At 53.3% G+C, this 16,527-nt stretch overlaps 1 protein-coding gene across 1 annotated transcript in view; it reads left to right on the top strand.

Moving 5' to 3' along the window:
- The window catches only part of LOC139225809 (ADP-ribosylation factor-binding protein GGA1-like), a 36,686-nt gene extending 24,873 nt beyond the window's left edge, over positions 1–11,813 (top strand). Inside the window, exons 7-11 of the mRNA XM_070856654.1 lie at positions 293–420; positions 1,054–1,340; positions 3,812–3,981; positions 5,031–5,141; positions 8,495–11,813. Coding sequence (XP_070712755.1) covers positions 293–420; positions 1,054–1,340; positions 3,812–3,981; positions 5,031–5,141; positions 8,495–8,605 — 807 coding nt within the window. The 3' untranslated portion in view covers positions 8,606–11,813. The remainder of the gene's footprint in view (positions 1–292; positions 421–1,053; positions 1,341–3,811; positions 3,982–5,030; positions 5,142–8,494) is intronic.
- Positions 11,814–16,527: the final 4,714 nt, after the last annotated feature.

Here is a 16,527-nt window from a genome sequence, read left to right on the forward strand (position 1 = left end):
GAGCGAGGGGTGGGGGGGGAGTGAGGGAGTGGGCAGGAACGAGGGAGGTGGCGGGGAGGGAGTGGGGGAGGAGCGAAGGGAGCAGGCGAGGAGTGAGGGAGGGAGTGGGGCAGGGAGGGGCGAGGGAGGGGGGCGAGGAGGGAGGGGGTGTCTGTGGTGTGTGTGTGTCTCGCTGTACGAGGTCTCTCCCCATTACCGATCACACCGAGAACCTGTTTCACCGATTGCCCCTTGTACAGTCGGCCTGTTTCGCTGGTTTAACCCCGCGTGTACCGCTGTGACTCTGTTGCAGGAAGCGCCTCCGGCTGTCAGCGCGCAGAGCTCCAGCCCCAACGGGAGCAGAGGCCTGGATGGATTGGACCTGCTGGGGAGGGTGCTGATGGAACAGTCGCTCGGATCCCGACCTCAGTCCGTCCGATGGTGAGACGCTGCAGCTATTCCTCACTCTGTCCATCTATGTGTTTGTCTCTAACTTTCTCTCATTCTCTCTCTCTCTTTCTTTCTCGCACTCTCTCTCACTCTGTCTCTCTCTCCGGACAGCCTCATTACTGCCTCTCCGACAGTGCAGCACTCCCTCAGTACTGCCCCTCCGACAATGCGGCGCTCCCTCAGTACTGCCCCTCCGACAGTGAGGCGTTCCCTCAGTACTGCCCCTCCGACAGAGAGGCGCTCCCTCAGTACTGCCCCTCCGACAGTGCGACACTCCCTCAGTACTGCCCCTCCGACAGTGCGGCGCTCCCTCAGTACCGCCCCTCCGACAGTGCGGCGCTCCCTCAGTACTGCCCCTCCGACAGTGCGGCGCTCCCTCAGTACTGCCCCTCCGACAGTGCCGCACTCCCTCAGTACTGCCCCTCCGACAGTGCGGCGCTCCCTCAGTACCGCCCCTCCGACAGTGCGGCGCTCCCTCAGTACCGCCCCTCCGACAGTGCGGCACTCCCTCAGGTTTGTGGAGGGGGCCTGAGGGATCATTTGGGGGAGCATGGCACGAAAATGTTTTTATTGTTTTAACCTTTTTTGTTTAACATAAACCGATTGTGTTGGGTGTGTGCCCAGGGACCAGCCCCACGTGAGACCCTCGCTGAAGGACCTTCAGACCCAGGCTCTGACCCACCAACAGGCCGCTGTCTCGGACCCCCGCCCTGCCGCAGTCTCCGGCCTGCCTCCAGCACCGGCTCTCCTCGCTGCGTCAGCGGTGCCCCCTCCCAGATCGGCAGTACCGGGCCCAGCCCCCATCGCCTCGCCCGTGCCTGTGTCACTCGCTCCGCTACACCCCTCACCCAGCAGCCCCGGCGACGACTCCCTGAAGAATCTCTTTGTGCCTTTGGAGACCATTAAAGCAAGTATGTGCACTGGGGGAGGGGTAATCGCCGGGGGAGGGGTGATTGCCGGGGGAGGGGTGATCACCGGGGAGGGGCGCCCAAGGAGTGCCAGGGGAGTGGTGATCGTCGGGGGAGGGGCACCCAAGGAGTGCCGGGGGAGGGGTGATTGCCGGGGGAGGGGTGATTGCCGGGGGAGGGGCGCCCAAGGAGTGCCGGGGGAGGGGTGATCGCCGGGGGAGGGGTGATCGTCGGGGGAGGGGTGATCGCTGGGGGAGGGGCGCCCAAGGAGTGCCGGGGGAAGGGTGATCGCCAGGGGAGGGGTGATCGCCGGGGGAGGGGTTCCCAAGGAGTGCCGGGGGAGGGGTGATCGCCGGGGAAGGGGTGATCGCTGGGGGAGGGGCGCCCAAGAAGTGCCGGGGGAAGGGTGATCGCCAGGGGAGGGAGGAGTGCCGGGGGAGCGGTGATCGCCGGGGGAGGGGCGCCCAAGGAGTGCCGGGGGAGGGGTGATCGCCGATGGAGGGGTGATCGTCGGGGGAGGGGTGATCGCTGGGGGAGGGGCGCCCGAGGAGTGCCGGTGGAGGGGTGATCGGCGGGGGAGGGGTGATCGCTGGGGGAGGGGCGCCCGAGGAGTGCCGGGGGAGGGGTGATCGGCGGGGGAGGGTGATTGCTGGGGGAGGGGCGCCCGAGGAGTGCCGGGGGAGGGGTGATCGTCGGGGTGGGGCGGGGGAGGGGTTCTCCCATCGCCAGGGGTGCGATTTACAACCCGTCTGAGATTTAACGGTTGTGGGGGTTTCTAAGTCATAAGAACATAAGAATTAGGTGCAGCAGTAGACCATTCGGCCCTTCGAGCCTGCACCACCATTCAATAAGATCATGGCTGATCATTCCCTCAGTACCCCTTTCCTGCTTTCTCTCCATACCCCTTGATCCCTTTAGCTGTAAGGGCCATATCTAACTCCCCCTTGAATATATCCAATGAACTGGCCCCAACAACTCTCTGCACAGGGAATTCCACAGGTTAACAACTGTCTGAGTGAAGAAGTTTCTCCTCATCTCAGTCCTAAATGGCCTACCCCTTATCCTATGAGTGTGTCCCTTGGTTCTGGACTTCCCCCAACATCGGGAACAGTCTTCCCGCATCTAACCTGTCCCGTCCCGTCAGAAACTTATATGTTTCTATGAGATCCCCTCTCATCCTTCTAAACTCCAATGTATAAAGGCCCAGTTGATCCAGTCTCTCCTCGTATGTCAGTCCTGCCATCCCGGGAATCAGTCTGGTGAACCTTCGCTGCACTCCCTCAATAGCAAGAACGTCCTTCCTCAGATTAGGAGACCAAAACTGAACACAATATTCCAGGTGAGGCCTCACCAAGGCCCTGTACAACTGCAGTAAGACCTCCCTGCTCCTATACTCAAATCCCCTAGCTATGAAGGCCAACATGCCATTTGCCTTCTTCACCGCCTGCTGTACCTGCATGTCAACTTTCAATGACTGATGTACCGTGACACTCAGGTCTCGTTGCACCTCCCCCTTTCCTAATCTACTGCCACTCACCTAACCTGTCCAGTCAACGACAGCCTCCACAGCCCTCTGGGGCAGAGAATTGCAAAGATTCACCACCCTCTGAGTGAAGAAATTCCTCCTCATCTCAGTCCTAAATGGCCGACCTGTTATCCTGAGACTGTGACCCCTGGTTCTAGACTCCCCAGCCCGGTGGAAACATCCTCCCTGCATCTACCCTGTCAATTCCCCCTCAGAATATTGTGTTTCAATGAGATCACCTCTCATTCTCCTAAACTCCAGAGAATGTTGACCCATTCTACACAATCTCTAATCATAAGACAGCCTTCTCATCCCAGGAATCAGTCTGGTGAACCTCTGGTGCACCACCTCCAAGGCAAGTATATCCTTCCTTAGATAAGGAGACCAAAACTGTGCACAATCTCCAGGTGTGGTCTCACCAGGGCCCTGTACAATTGTCAGAGAGCCAGGTGGTAAAGGGTAGAATACTCGAGCCTAGTCTTCAGTCGCTCACATGCCTTGATTTACAGAGACACACATTACATACCGTGCACCCCCCAAGATAAGCTCTACCACTTCCTGAGCCTGCTCCTATAGAGTTCCCGATTAATACCCACCGACTGAATACAGTTAACGGGGGGGTGGGGGATGTAATTGTGCTAAACGATGGTGGGATTCGATGGGCAGATGCAGCTTTGCTGGTGAGCTGAGGACTGGTGTTAGGAAGGAGTCCTTGACAGGAGCACAGGCTCGGGGGTCAGTGCACGGAATGGGCTCGGGACTGGGATCCTGCGATGGGGGGAACACGGTCCTCGGGTGCGGAGGCCTGTTCCCCAGCCTCCCCCCAGCGTACTGTGGTCCCAGGTGAGAGGAGCGGACTGTGCTCCGAGCAGGGCGGGATATCCCACCGGTTGTCTCTGGCCTCTCCGTGGTCCAGCCCGCATCATGTCCTTCCCCGTTAATCCCGCAGGCAGCGTTCCGCCCGTCACTGCCTTCGACGGACATGGCCTCCGCGTCCTCTTCCACTTCGCCAGAGCCCCTCCCCCCGGGAGGCCAGACCTGCTGGTCATCGTCGTCTCTCTGCTCAGCTCATCACCGGCTCCCATAACCGGCATCGCCTTCCAGGCGGCGGTGCCCAAGGTAAGGTTGCTCACGGCACACGCACGGGCGGGTGGGTAACACTGTGTGTATGAGACTGTGTGTGTGTGTGACACTGTGTGTGTGTGTGTGACACTGTGTGTGTGTGTGTGTGTGACACTGTCTGTGTGTGTGTGTGACACTGTGTGTGTGTGTGTGTGTGACACTGTGTGTGTGTGTGACACTGTGTGTGTGTGACACTGTGTGTGTGTGTGTGTGACACTGTGTGTGTGTGACACTGTGTGTGTGTGTGTGTGACACTGTGTGTGTGACACTGTGTGTGTGACACTGTGTGTGTGACACTGTGTGTGTGTGTGTGTGACACTGTGTGTGTGTGTGTGACACTGTGTGTGTGTGACACTGTGTGTGTGTGACACTGTCTGTGTGTGTGTGACACTGTGTGTGTGACACTGTGTGTGTGTGTGTGACACTGTGTGTATGTGTGACACTGTGTGTGTGTGTGTGACACTGTGTGTGTGACACTGTGTGTGTGTGACACTGTGTGTGAGTGACACTGTGTGTGTGACACTGTCTGTGTGTGTGTGACACTGTGTGTATGTGTGACACTGTGTGTGTGTGTGTGACACTGTGTGTATGTGTGACACTGTGTGTGTGTGTGTGACACTGTGTGTGTGACACTGTGTGTGTGTGACACTGTGTGTGAGTGACACTGTGTGTGTGACACTGTGTGTGTGTGTGACACTGTGTGTGTGACACTGTGTGTGTGTGTGTGACACTGTGTGTGTGTGACACTGTGTGTGTGACACTGTGTGTGTGTGTGAGACACTGTGTGTGTGTGTGTGTGTGACACTGTGTGTGTGACACTGTGTGTGTGTGACACTGTGTGTGTGTGTGACACTGTGTGTGTGTGACACTGTGTGTGTGTGTGACACTGTGTGTGTGTGACACTGTGTGGGACCGTGTGTGTGTGGGTGACGCAAGGGTCCGGCGGGGGAGCGGTGGGAGGGTCGGGCGATGGTGCAGAGACATGGTGTGTTGTGTTGGAGGAGTGGTGGCCGTGAGCTCACGGCTCGGGGTGTGTTTGTTTCCAGGTGATGAGGGTCAAACTGCAGCCCGCCTCCAGCACGGAGCTTCCCGCATTCAACCCCATCCTCCCGCCGCCCGTCGTCTCGCAGGTCATGCTGCTCTCCAACCCGCTGAAGGTAAGGAATTGGACGGGCCTCCAACCAATAGAGTAGTTGCTCCTGACCAGTGTCGCCCACTCTGATTGGACGTATTCTTGGAGGTTCCATCACATCCCCTTCCGCCATTGATCACCTGTACGCCCCGCCATTGACCGTCTGTACGCCCCGCCATTGACCGTCTGTGCGCCCCGCCATTGACCATCTGTACGACCCGCACTCCCCGCCATTGACCATCTGTGCGCCCCGCCATTGACCGTCTGTGCGCCCCGCCATTGACCATCTGTACGACCCGCGCTCCCCGCCATTGACCGTCTGTGCGCCCCGCCATTGACCGTCTGTACGACCCGCACTCCCCGCCATTGACCATCTGTGCGCCCCGCCATTGACCGTCCATGCGCCCCGCCATTGACCGTCTGTGCGCCCCGCCATTGACCGTCTGTACGACCCGCACTCCCCGCCATTGACCGTCTGTGCACCCCGCCATTGACCGTCTGTGCGCCCCGCACTCCCCGCCATTGACCGTCCGTGCGCCCCGCCATTAACCGTCTGTGCGCCCCGCACTCCCCGCCATTGACCGTCCGTGCGCCCCGCCATTGACCGTCCGTGCGCCCCGCCATTGACCGTCCGTGCGCCCCGCCATTGACCGTCTGTGCGCCCCGCCATTGACCGTCTGTACGACCCGCGCTCCCCGCCATTGACCGTCTGTGCGCCCCGCCATTGACCGTCTGTGCGCCCCGCACTCCCCGCCATTGACCGTCCGTGCGCCCCGCCATTGACCGTCTGTGCGCCCCGCCATTGACCGTCTGTGCGCCCCGCCATTGACCGTCCGTGCGCCCCGCCATTGACCGTCTGTGCGCCCCGCGCTCCCCGCCATTGACCGTCTGTACGCCCCGCGCTCCCTGCCATTGGAAAGCGAACAGACGTTTCGTTACATGATTGGATGACTCTGGACTATCAGTCACTGGCCTTTCCCCTATCCCCGATATTTGATTCTCGCCCCGGTGATTTTCTCCCAGCTGTTGTTCACCGCAGGGTCCAGGAGGTTAATCTTTGACCCAGAACCTCAGCCGCCAATTGGATCCGTTCCTGCTCCCCGAAACGGTTTCACAATCTCGCTTTTCCGTTGGTCCCATTTCCTCCTCTCCACAATTGGAGTCTTTTCAAAGTGAAGGATGTTTGTGCTGCTGGAACAGAGTAGCCCGGGGTCTGTTTGCCGAGGTCAGCTTAAAGGTGACGGGTCAACTTACTGTCAGTGTTGCCAACTCTGGGCAGACATGTTCCTGGAGGTTTTGTCACGTGACCTCCAACCTCCCCGCCCTCTTGACATTGGCCGCCCAGCACATCCATCCTCGCAGTGCCCCGCCTCCCCACACCCATTGGACCATCCTCACAGTGCCCTGCCTCTCCACACCCATTGGACCATTCTTGTGATGCCCCGCCTTTCCAAGCCAATTGGACATCAAGCAGAGTCTCTGTTACCTGATTAGAAACATAGAAAATAGGTGCAGGAGTAGGCCATTCGGCCCTTCTAGCCTGCACCGCCATTCAATGAGTTCATGGCTGAACATTCAACTTTAGTACCCCATTCCTGCTTTCTCGCCATACCCCTTGATCCCCCGAGTAGTAAGGACTTCATCTAACTCCTTTTTGAATATATTTAGTGAATTGGCCTCAACAACTTTCTGTGGTAGAGAATTCCACAGGTTCACCACTCTCTGGGTGAAGAAATTCCTCCGCATCTCGGTCCTAAATGGCTTCCCCCTGATCCTTAGACTGTGTCCCCTGGTTCTGGACTTCCCCAACATTGGGAACATTTTTCCTGCATCTAACCCCGTCAGAATTTTATATGTTTCTATGAGGTCCCCTCTCATTCTTCTGAACTCCAGTGAATACAAGCCCAGTTGATCCAATCTTTCTTGATAGGTCAGTCCCGCCATCCCGGGAATCAGTCTGGTGAACCTTCGCTGCACTCCATCAATAGCAAGAATGTCCTTCCTCAGGTTAGGAGACCAAAACTGTACACAATACTCCAGGTGTGGCCTCACCAAGGCCCTGTACAACTGTAGCAACACCTCCCTGCCCTTGTACTCAAATCCTCTTGCTATGAAGGCCAACATGCCATTTGCTTTCTTAACCGCCTGCTGTACCTGCATGCCAACCTTCAATGACTGATGTACCATGACACCCAGGTCTCGTTGCACCTTCCCTTTTCCTAATCTGTCACCATTCAGATAATAGTCTGTCTCTCTGTTTTTACCACCAAAGTGGATAACCTCACATTTATCCACATTATACTTCATCTGCCATGTATTTGCCCACTCACCTAACCTATCCAAGTCGCTCTGCAGCCTCACAGCATCCTCCTCGCAGCTCACACTGCCACCCAACTTAGTGTCATCCGCAAATTTAGAGATACTACATTTAATCCCCTCGTCTAAATCATTAATGTACAATGTAAACAGCTGGGGCCCCAGCACAGAACCTTGCGGTACCCCACTAGTCACTGCCTGCCATTCTGAAAAGTCCCCATTTACTCCTACTCTTTGCTTCCTGTCTGACAACCAGTTCTCAATCCATGTCAGCACACTACCCCCAATCCCATGTGCTTTAACTTTGCACATTAATCTCCTGTGTGGGACCTTGTCGAAAGCCTTCTGAAAGTCCAAATATACCACATCAACTGGTTCTCCCTTGTCCACTCTACTGGAAACATCCTCAAAAAATTCCAGAAGATTTGTCAAGCATGATTTCCCTTTCACAAATCCATGCTGACTTGGACCTATCATGTCATCTCTTTCCAAATGCACTGCTAGGACATCCTTAATAATTGATTCCATCATTTTACCCACTACCGATGTCAGGCTGTCAGTCAAACAGCCTTTTCCCCATCTCCAATATTGTTATAACTAATTAACGCAAACATTCAGAGAAAATGAAATAATTACACTTTTTTTAATGCCCCTGTAATGTATTTGTTTTGTGGGTTCTTTCAATAAGAATCCATAGCAACACGTTGCTATTAAGATCGAGTTGGTTTATTAGCAAAGGTTTAACAATCACACGACACATTACCGGTTCATCCACCAAGCTCACAAGCAGCTGCCTCATCGTGGATCCCCCGAACCCAACTGGCTGGGGTTTTATTGAGTCTTGTGAACATCACGTGACTGGCTAAGCCACTCACAGTGCAACAGCTCTACAAACCTGTGAGCATAGTCAGAGGCACACATTACGGCCCCTTTGCTATTTCTCCTGTGTCCCAAGGATTACTCCCCTGTTGCTGGAGGGTCCAGGGTGGCCCCGGAGAGCCACCCCGAGCGTGTGTGGGGATTTACTGATGTGTGTTCAGCTTGTGTTGTGCTCGTTTTCAGGAGAAGGTTCGCTTGCGTTACAAGCTGCTCTACACCTTGGCCGAATACCCCTTCACCGAGGTCGGGGAGGTCACTGAGTTCCCAGCCGTGGAGACCTGGGGCAGTCTGTGAGGAGTGAGTGGGACCAGCGTGAAGGAGGGTCACAGAAGGACACAGCGGGCAGGGGCAGGGTGGGGGGGCTTGACCTCCAATCATGAAGGATCATCGCTGTTTCTCTTTACAAAAGTGCTGCAAATTCCCATGAATTATATTGGATTTCCCTCCGGGAAGTGATGGTCGGCTGTTGGGATGGTTTTACTCTCGCAAGGAAGTGTTGCAACTCTAGGCCGATCCCGACACGCCTGTGGGGTTCAAAGGGTGGAACCACAATTTTGCCAAGTTGCTTCTCATTCACTCCCCTTTCTATAGAATTGGCGGCCCGAGCAGACAAAGGGCCCTGGTTATTAATGCTTATTAAACCGCACACCCAGCATCAACAGATAGGGGACGCTCTCACCCTTCGAGTATACTGCATACCCAGCGTCTACAGATAGGGGGCGCCCTCACACCTCAGTTATACAGCACGCCCAGCATCAGATAGGGGGCGCCCTCACACCTCAGTTATACAGCACACCCAGCGTCTACAGATAGGGGGCGCCCTCACACCTCAGTTATACAGCACACCCAGCATCAACAGATAGGGGGCGCCCTCACACCTCAGTTATACAGCACACCCAGCATCAGATAGGTGGCGCCCTCACACCTCAGTTATACAGCACACCCAGCATCAGATAGGGGGCGCCCTCACACCTCAGTTATACAGCACACCCAGCGTCTACAGATAGGGGGTGCTCTCATCCCTCAGTTATACAGCACACCCAGCGTCTACAGATAGGGGGCGCCCTCACACCTCAGTTATACAGCACACCCAGCGTCTACAGATAGGGGGTGCTCTCATCCCTCAGTTATACAGCACACCCAGGGTCTACAGATAGGGGGCGCCCTCACACCTCAGTTATATAGCACACCCAGCGTCTACAGATAGGGGGCGCCCTCACACCTCAGTTATACAGCACACCCAGCATCAACAGATAGGGGCGCTCTCACACCTCATTTATATTGCATATCCAGCGTCAACAGGTAGAGGGCGCTCTCACCCCTTGGGTATACTGCATACCAAGCGTCTACAGATAGGGGGCGCTCTCACAGCCCAGTTATACCTTTTTGTTCTGTGTGGCGGTGTGCCTCACTGTTAAGTGCCATTTACCCACTAAGTATTGGAGGGGACCCAGATGTTACGAACCCTTACTGGTTGGAGTGTATAAAGTTTGCCGATTGCACCGGCCCTGATGCCCCCTGACACCAGCGACCCTCGCCCGCCGAGATTTGCCACAACTCGCACACCACCGGTGAGCCGCAGTGCTGCATTCGATTAGATGCTCAAGTGCTCGAGGTTTGCACAGATGTTTGTATTTGGGCTGTTGGAGCTTCCGTGTCCTGCCAATAGATGTCACTAGCTCACAAAGCACACTGTATATATCTTCACTGCAATCACTTATAACCCATGGATCCAGAATCTGACTCCCAGCACAAGCACAACCACTCCAATGTGCTCCCTCTTTATTTCAATATTACCCCCCGCTCCACCCCGGCATCACCACCACTCTTTGCACCTTGGAGCCTTGACAATATAGTCGGAATTTTGGCTAGACTCCCGAGTTCCTCAGCAATGGGAATCTCCAACATGTACAACCCACCACACATCAACAACTGTGCTGGTGAGACAGGAGACGTTAATGCTGGGGGAAGGACAGTACATAGGAACTGGAGGAGGCCATTCAGCCCCTCGAATCTGTCCTGCATCCTTGAGTACTTTTCCCCCAACAGTGAATTATCCCAAAGTGGTGCAGTAATCACGATCGGCCCCATGGTGTCTCTAGCACGCACCGTGAGTCGGATTGGTCAGTGTGATAGTGACACCTAGAGGCCCAACAGCGACACTGCACCAGTGAGAGTTTATTTTTTAATACACTGACCGGTTGTCTGGCCTGGACACTGGGTTTAATTTTCTCTGCGCTTCCATTAGTCAATGTGCAGAAGAAAGTAACGCCCTTCCTTAGTGCCAAATTGAGAAGGTGCCCTGTTCTCGGAGGGGTGTCAGTCGCATAAACTCCCTCGACTGAAGAAATTAACTTGTAAAGTTTAGGAGACCTCGTGCCACTGAAAATACCCTCTGGAAATTCTGCACGGCCGCCTCCGAGCTATGAGCCAAATTATAAAAAGCAAAAACAAGTTCTTGGACATAGTCAAAGAAATAAATGTTTAAGGAGAGAAGCTAGTCTCGCAAGTACAATCAAAGAATATTTATATTTTTGTAATTTTAGAAACTGCAATAATGTAACCTTCAAACTTTTGACCTGTGTAGGTTTGTCAGGCATTTTAAATGACCGTACTATCCAGATTATGTAAAATCATGCTTGTGTATAAAGATGCACTCCAACTGATTATTTAAAAGGTCTAAGCCTGGAGATCATCCAATCAAATATAAACATGTCACAATGTTTAATGTACTTCTCTCTGACATGTGTCAGCTGTGGCTCAGTGTGTAGCACTCTCGCCTCTGAGTCAGGAGGTCGTGGGTTTAAGTCCCACTCCAGAGACCTGAGCACAAAAATCTAGGCTAGCACTCCAGTGCAGTGCTGAGGGACTGCTGCACTGTCGGAGGGGCAGTGCTGAGGGAGCGCTGCACTGTCGGAGTGGCAGTACTGAGGGAGCGCAGTACTGAGGGAGCGCCGCACTGTCGGAGGGGCAGTACTGAGGGAGTGCCGCACTGTCGGAGGGGCAGTACTGAGGGAGCACCGCACTGTCGGAGGGGCAGTACTGAGGGAGCGCCGCACTGTCGGAGGGGCAGTACTGAGGGAGTGCCGCACTGTCGGAGGGGCAGTACTGAGGAAGTGCTGCACTGTCGGAGGGGCAGTACTGAGGGAGCGCAGTACTGAGGGAGTGCCGCACTGTCGGAGGGGCAGTACTGAGGGAGTGCCGCACTGTCGGAGGGGCAGTACTGAGGGAGTGCCGCACTGTCGGAGGGGCAGTACTGAGGAAGTGCTGCACTGTCGGAGGGGCAGTACTGAGGGAGCGCCGCACTGTCGGAGGGGCAGTACTGAGGGAGCGCCGCACTGTCGGAGAGGCAGTACTGAGGGAGTGCCGCACTGTCGGAGGGGCAGTACTGAGGGAGCGCCGCACTGTCAGAGGGGCAGTACTGAGGGAGCGCAGTACTGAGGGAGTGCCGCACTGTCGGAGGGGCAGTACTGAGGGAGTGCCGCACTGTCGGAGGGGCAGTACTGAGGGAGTGCCGCACTGTCGGAGGGGCAGTACTGAGGGAGTGCCGCACTGTCGGAGGGGCAGTACTGAGGGAGTGCCGCACTGTCGGAGGGGCAGTACTGAGGGAGTGCCGCACTGTCGGAGGGGCAGTACTGAGGAAGTGCTGCACTGTCGGAGGGGCAGTACTGAGGGAGCACCGCACTGTCGGAGGGGCAGTACTGAGGGAGTACCGCACTGTCGGAGGGGCAGTACTGAGGGAGCGCTGCACTGTCGGAGGGGCAGCACTTTTGGATAAGATGCTAAGCTGAGGCCTGTCTGCCTGTTCTGGTGGATGTAAAAGATCCCACAGCATTATTTGAAAGGAGAGCAAGGAGTTCTCCCCAGTGTCCTGGGCCAACATTCCTCCTTCAATGAGCACTGATTGTGGGATCTGGCTGTGTGCGAGGGCCGATTTTTGTGCCTAACAATAGTGACTGCACTTTAAAGTAATTTCATCGGATCGGAAGCACTGTGGGACATACCCGAGGCCCTCGGGTGCTGGGTGATACACACACCTGTCTGCTCATAGTTTGCACACTCCTTGCACACACTGAGTTGAGGCTTTGAGTGATATTTCAAACAAGTGTGTGATTTGTGCATTGGATTGTAGGTTAATTCACTGGGGTGGGTAAGGAGAGGGGACAGGACTTGTTTGCAACCTGTAGGTGCACGGACTGATACTCCATGCTGATACATTAGTAATGTGGGAGAGGGTGGGAATCACTGCCTTTCTGTTAAGATTATTATTGCAATTCTCTGCTACTATCTTGCATGTCAATCCAGTGTGAATATTTTGAGAGTTTCAGTTTCATATTCCTTTTGTTCTTTCAATAAATGTTGACTTTTTTCATTGTGCAGTGCAGTCGCTTCACAGTCTGTCTCTGAGGGGGGTGGGGGTGGCGTGTGAGAGAGTGTTATACTGAGGGTGGGGTATGAGAGAGAGTGTTATACTGAGGGTGGGGTATGAGAGAGAGAGTGTTATACTGAGGGTGGGGAATGAGAGAGAGAGTGCTATACTGAGGGTGGGGTATGAGAGTGTTATACTGAGGGTGGGGTATGAGAGAGAGAGTGTTATACTGAGGGTGGGGTATGAGAGAGAGAGTGTTATACTGAGGGTGGGGTATGAGAGTGTTATACTGAGGCTGGGGTGTGAGAGGGAGTTATACTGAGGGTGGGTCTGAGAGAGTGTTATACTGAGGGTGGGGTGTGAGACAGAATCCCTTGCAGTTGGATTCAGGTGAATTTATGATGGGGAACAACAAAATGGCAAACCAATTGAACAAATACTTTGGTTCTGTCTTCACGAAGGAAGACACAAATAACCTTCTGGAAGTACTAGGAGACCGAGGATCTAGTGAGAAGGAGGAACTGAAGGATATATTCTTATTAGGCGGGAAATTGTGTTAGGAAAATTGATGGGATTGAAGGCCGATAAATCCCCGGGGCCTGATAGTCTGCATCCCAGAGTACTTAAGGAAGTGGCCCTTGAAATAGTGGATGCATTAGTGATCATTTTCCAACAGTCTATCGACTCTGGATCAGTTCCTATAGACTGGAGGGTAGCTAATGTAACACCACTTTTTAAAAAGGGAGGGAGAGAGAAAACGGGTAATTATAGACCGGTTAGCCTGACATCAGTAGTGGGGAAAATGTTGGAATCAATCATTAAGGATGAAATAGCAGCCCATTTGGAAAGCAGTGACAGGATCAGTCCAAGTCAGCATGGATTTATGAAAGGGAAATCATGCTTGACAAATCTTCTGGAATTTTTTGAGGATGTAACTAGTAGAGTGGACAAGGGAGAACCAGTGGATGTGGTGTATTTGGACTTTCAAAAAGCTTTTGACAAGGTCCCACACAAGAGATTGGTGTGCAAAATCAAAGCACATGGTATTGGGGGTAATGTACTGACGTGGATAGAGAACTGGTTGGCAGACAGGAAGCAGAGAGTCGGGATAAACGGATCCTTTTCAGAATGGCAGGCAGTGACTAGTGGAGTGCCGCAGGGTTCAGTGCTGGGACCTCAGCTCTTTACAATATACATCAATGATTTAGATGAAGGATTTGAGTGCAATATCTCCAAGTTTGCAGATGACACTAAACTGGGTGGCAGTGTGAGCTGTGAGGAGGACGCTAAGAGACTGCAGGGTGACTTGGACAGGTTAGGTGAGTGGGCAAATACATGGCAGATGCCGTATAATGTGGATAAATGTGAGGTTATCCACTTTGGGGGCAAAAACGCGAAGACAGAATATTATCTGAATGGCGGCAGATTAGGAAAAGGGGAGGTGCAACGAGACCTGGGTGTCATGGTTCATCAGTCATTGAAAGTTGGCATGCAGGTACAGCAGGCGGTGAAGAAGGCAAATGGTATGTTGGCCTTCATAGCTAGGGGATTTGAGTATAGGAGCAGGGAGGTCTTACTGCAGTTGTACAGGGCCTTGGTGAGACCTCACCTGGAATATTGTGTTCAGTTTTGGTCTCTTAATCTGAGGAAGGACGTTCTTGCTATTGAGGGAGTGCAGCGAAGGTTCACCAGACTGATTCCCGGGATGGCTGGACTGACAAATGAGGAGAGACTGGATCAACTGGGCCTTTATACATTGGAGTTTAGAAGGATGAGAGGGGATCTCATAGAAACGTATAAGATTCTGATGGGACTGGACAGGTTAGATGCGGGAAGAATGTTCCCGATGTTGGGGAAGTCCAGAACCAGGGGACATAGTCTAAGGATAAGGGGTAGGCCATTTAGGACTGAGATGAGGAGAAACTTCTTCACTCAGAGAGTTGTTAACCTGTGGAATTCCCTGCTGCAGAGAGTTGTTGAGGCCAGTTCATTGGATATATTCAAGAGGGAGTTAGATGTGGCCCTTACGGTTAAAGGGATCAAGGGGTATGGAGAGAAAGCAGGAAAGGGGTACTGAGGGAATGATCAGCCATGATCTTATTGAATGGCGGTGCAGGCTCGAAGGGCTGAATGGCCTACTCCTGCACCTATTTTCTATGTTTATACTGAGGGTGGGGTGTGAGAGAGTGGTTTAACTGGGAACCTCAGAGGAAAAACACTGCATTCCTCCAAATCTGGCCTCGTGTGATTTTAATCCTCCAAATCTGGCCTCGTGTAATTTTAATCCTCCACCATTGGCATTCGTGCCTTTAGCAGTCTAAGTCCTAAGCTCTGGAATTCCCTCCCTAAACCTCTCCGCCTCACTCTCCTCCTCGAAGACACTCCTTAAAACCTACCTCTTTGACCAAGCTTTTTGACACCTGTCCTAATATCTCTGGCTCGGTGTCACTTTATTGTCTGATAACACTCCTGTGAAGCGCCCTGGGGCGTTTTACTGCATTGAAGGTGTGATGTAAGTGCCAGTTGTTACAATCAGGCTGTGGGTATGTGTCTTGTTACAGGAACTTGGCCAGTCCTTTAACAGCACCACAGATAACGCACTTTAAGTTATGTGACCTGTAATGTTCTGGTTTACTTTGATGTACTGGTCTTAAAGACTGTTTTTAGTATTTCCATCTGTTGTGAGAGCAGTAAAATAAATCTTTTCAACTCCAGGTTTTTTTGTACGTCCGTACTTGTCCTGCACTGTCTCCAGGACCTGCTGATCAGCGGTATCCACACTCCCAGCAGTGTACCTGCTCTGGCGATGCTGGGAGATGCTGAGTGCACGCGGCTTGGCACCAAATGTTTCAACAGTCCAGCTGTAGGATTTTTTCCTGTGGGTTTCAAACACCAAGACTTCGAAGAACACTGAGATTTTCCAATACAATGGACTTCATTAAAGAAATTGAAAAGACCGATACGTTCCCAGTTCAACACGTTCAAACGTTTCAAACAAAACTACACATTCTCTCGCTTACTGATTTTAAATTCAAACTTTGCAATATCTTTGCCCTCGAGTTAACCGATTACGTACAATATTTCTCGCAATATTTATGTCCTCGCATCAACTGGCTTACGTATAATCCCTTGAGTGATCAATTCGACTGGATATACCTTCGCCTTGCAACACTTCCCTCCAGTGTCAGCTGTCCACTGCCAGAGAAAGAACTTTCCTTTTGTTTTCATCTTTTATACTCCCATCTCAAACTGGGCCTGCGTGGTTGCCTGGCGTCCACCTCTGTTTGGCCAGAGATAACTTATCCCTTTTGCCGATTGGCCAATTCTGATGTCATTCAGCATGCCTCTTGTTTGAATTGCAAACTGCTTGTCCCATCCCGCGAGGTTTGCTTCAGCCGGGCGGGAGGTGTTTGTTTCCGTCTCCCATAGGCCTTCACACTGCACAGTCGAGCCAAGCCCTGCCGATGGCTCAGGAACCACCTGCTGTCGGAAACGCAGCCTTCTGACACACTGCTCCTCCGACAGGTCCAGGTATCAGCGTTGCCGCCGGCAAAGCTGTGGGGGAACCCGCAGACTCAATAACTCCCAAAAGGAAATTGGATAAATACTTGAAAAAATTGTAGGAATATGGGGAAAGAGCGGTGGGGGAGGGAGGGAGGGAGGGAGGGGGTGGGACTTACTGCATTGCTCTGCGATAGAGCAGGCACAAACTCGATGGGCCAAATGGTCTACTGCACTGCACTATTCTATGATTCTATAACTGAACAACATGGGCCAGATTTGTGCCCATCCCAGCTGAGACAACAGGTGGAGGGGCTCCTATTGACTGACTTCAATCTCTGATCGA

This window comes from Pristiophorus japonicus, chromosome 15 (assembly GCF_044704955.1).
Source record: "Pristiophorus japonicus isolate sPriJap1 chromosome 15, sPriJap1.hap1, whole genome shotgun sequence".
Lineage (NCBI taxonomy): Eukaryota > Metazoa > Chordata > Chondrichthyes > Pristiophoridae > Pristiophorus > Pristiophorus japonicus.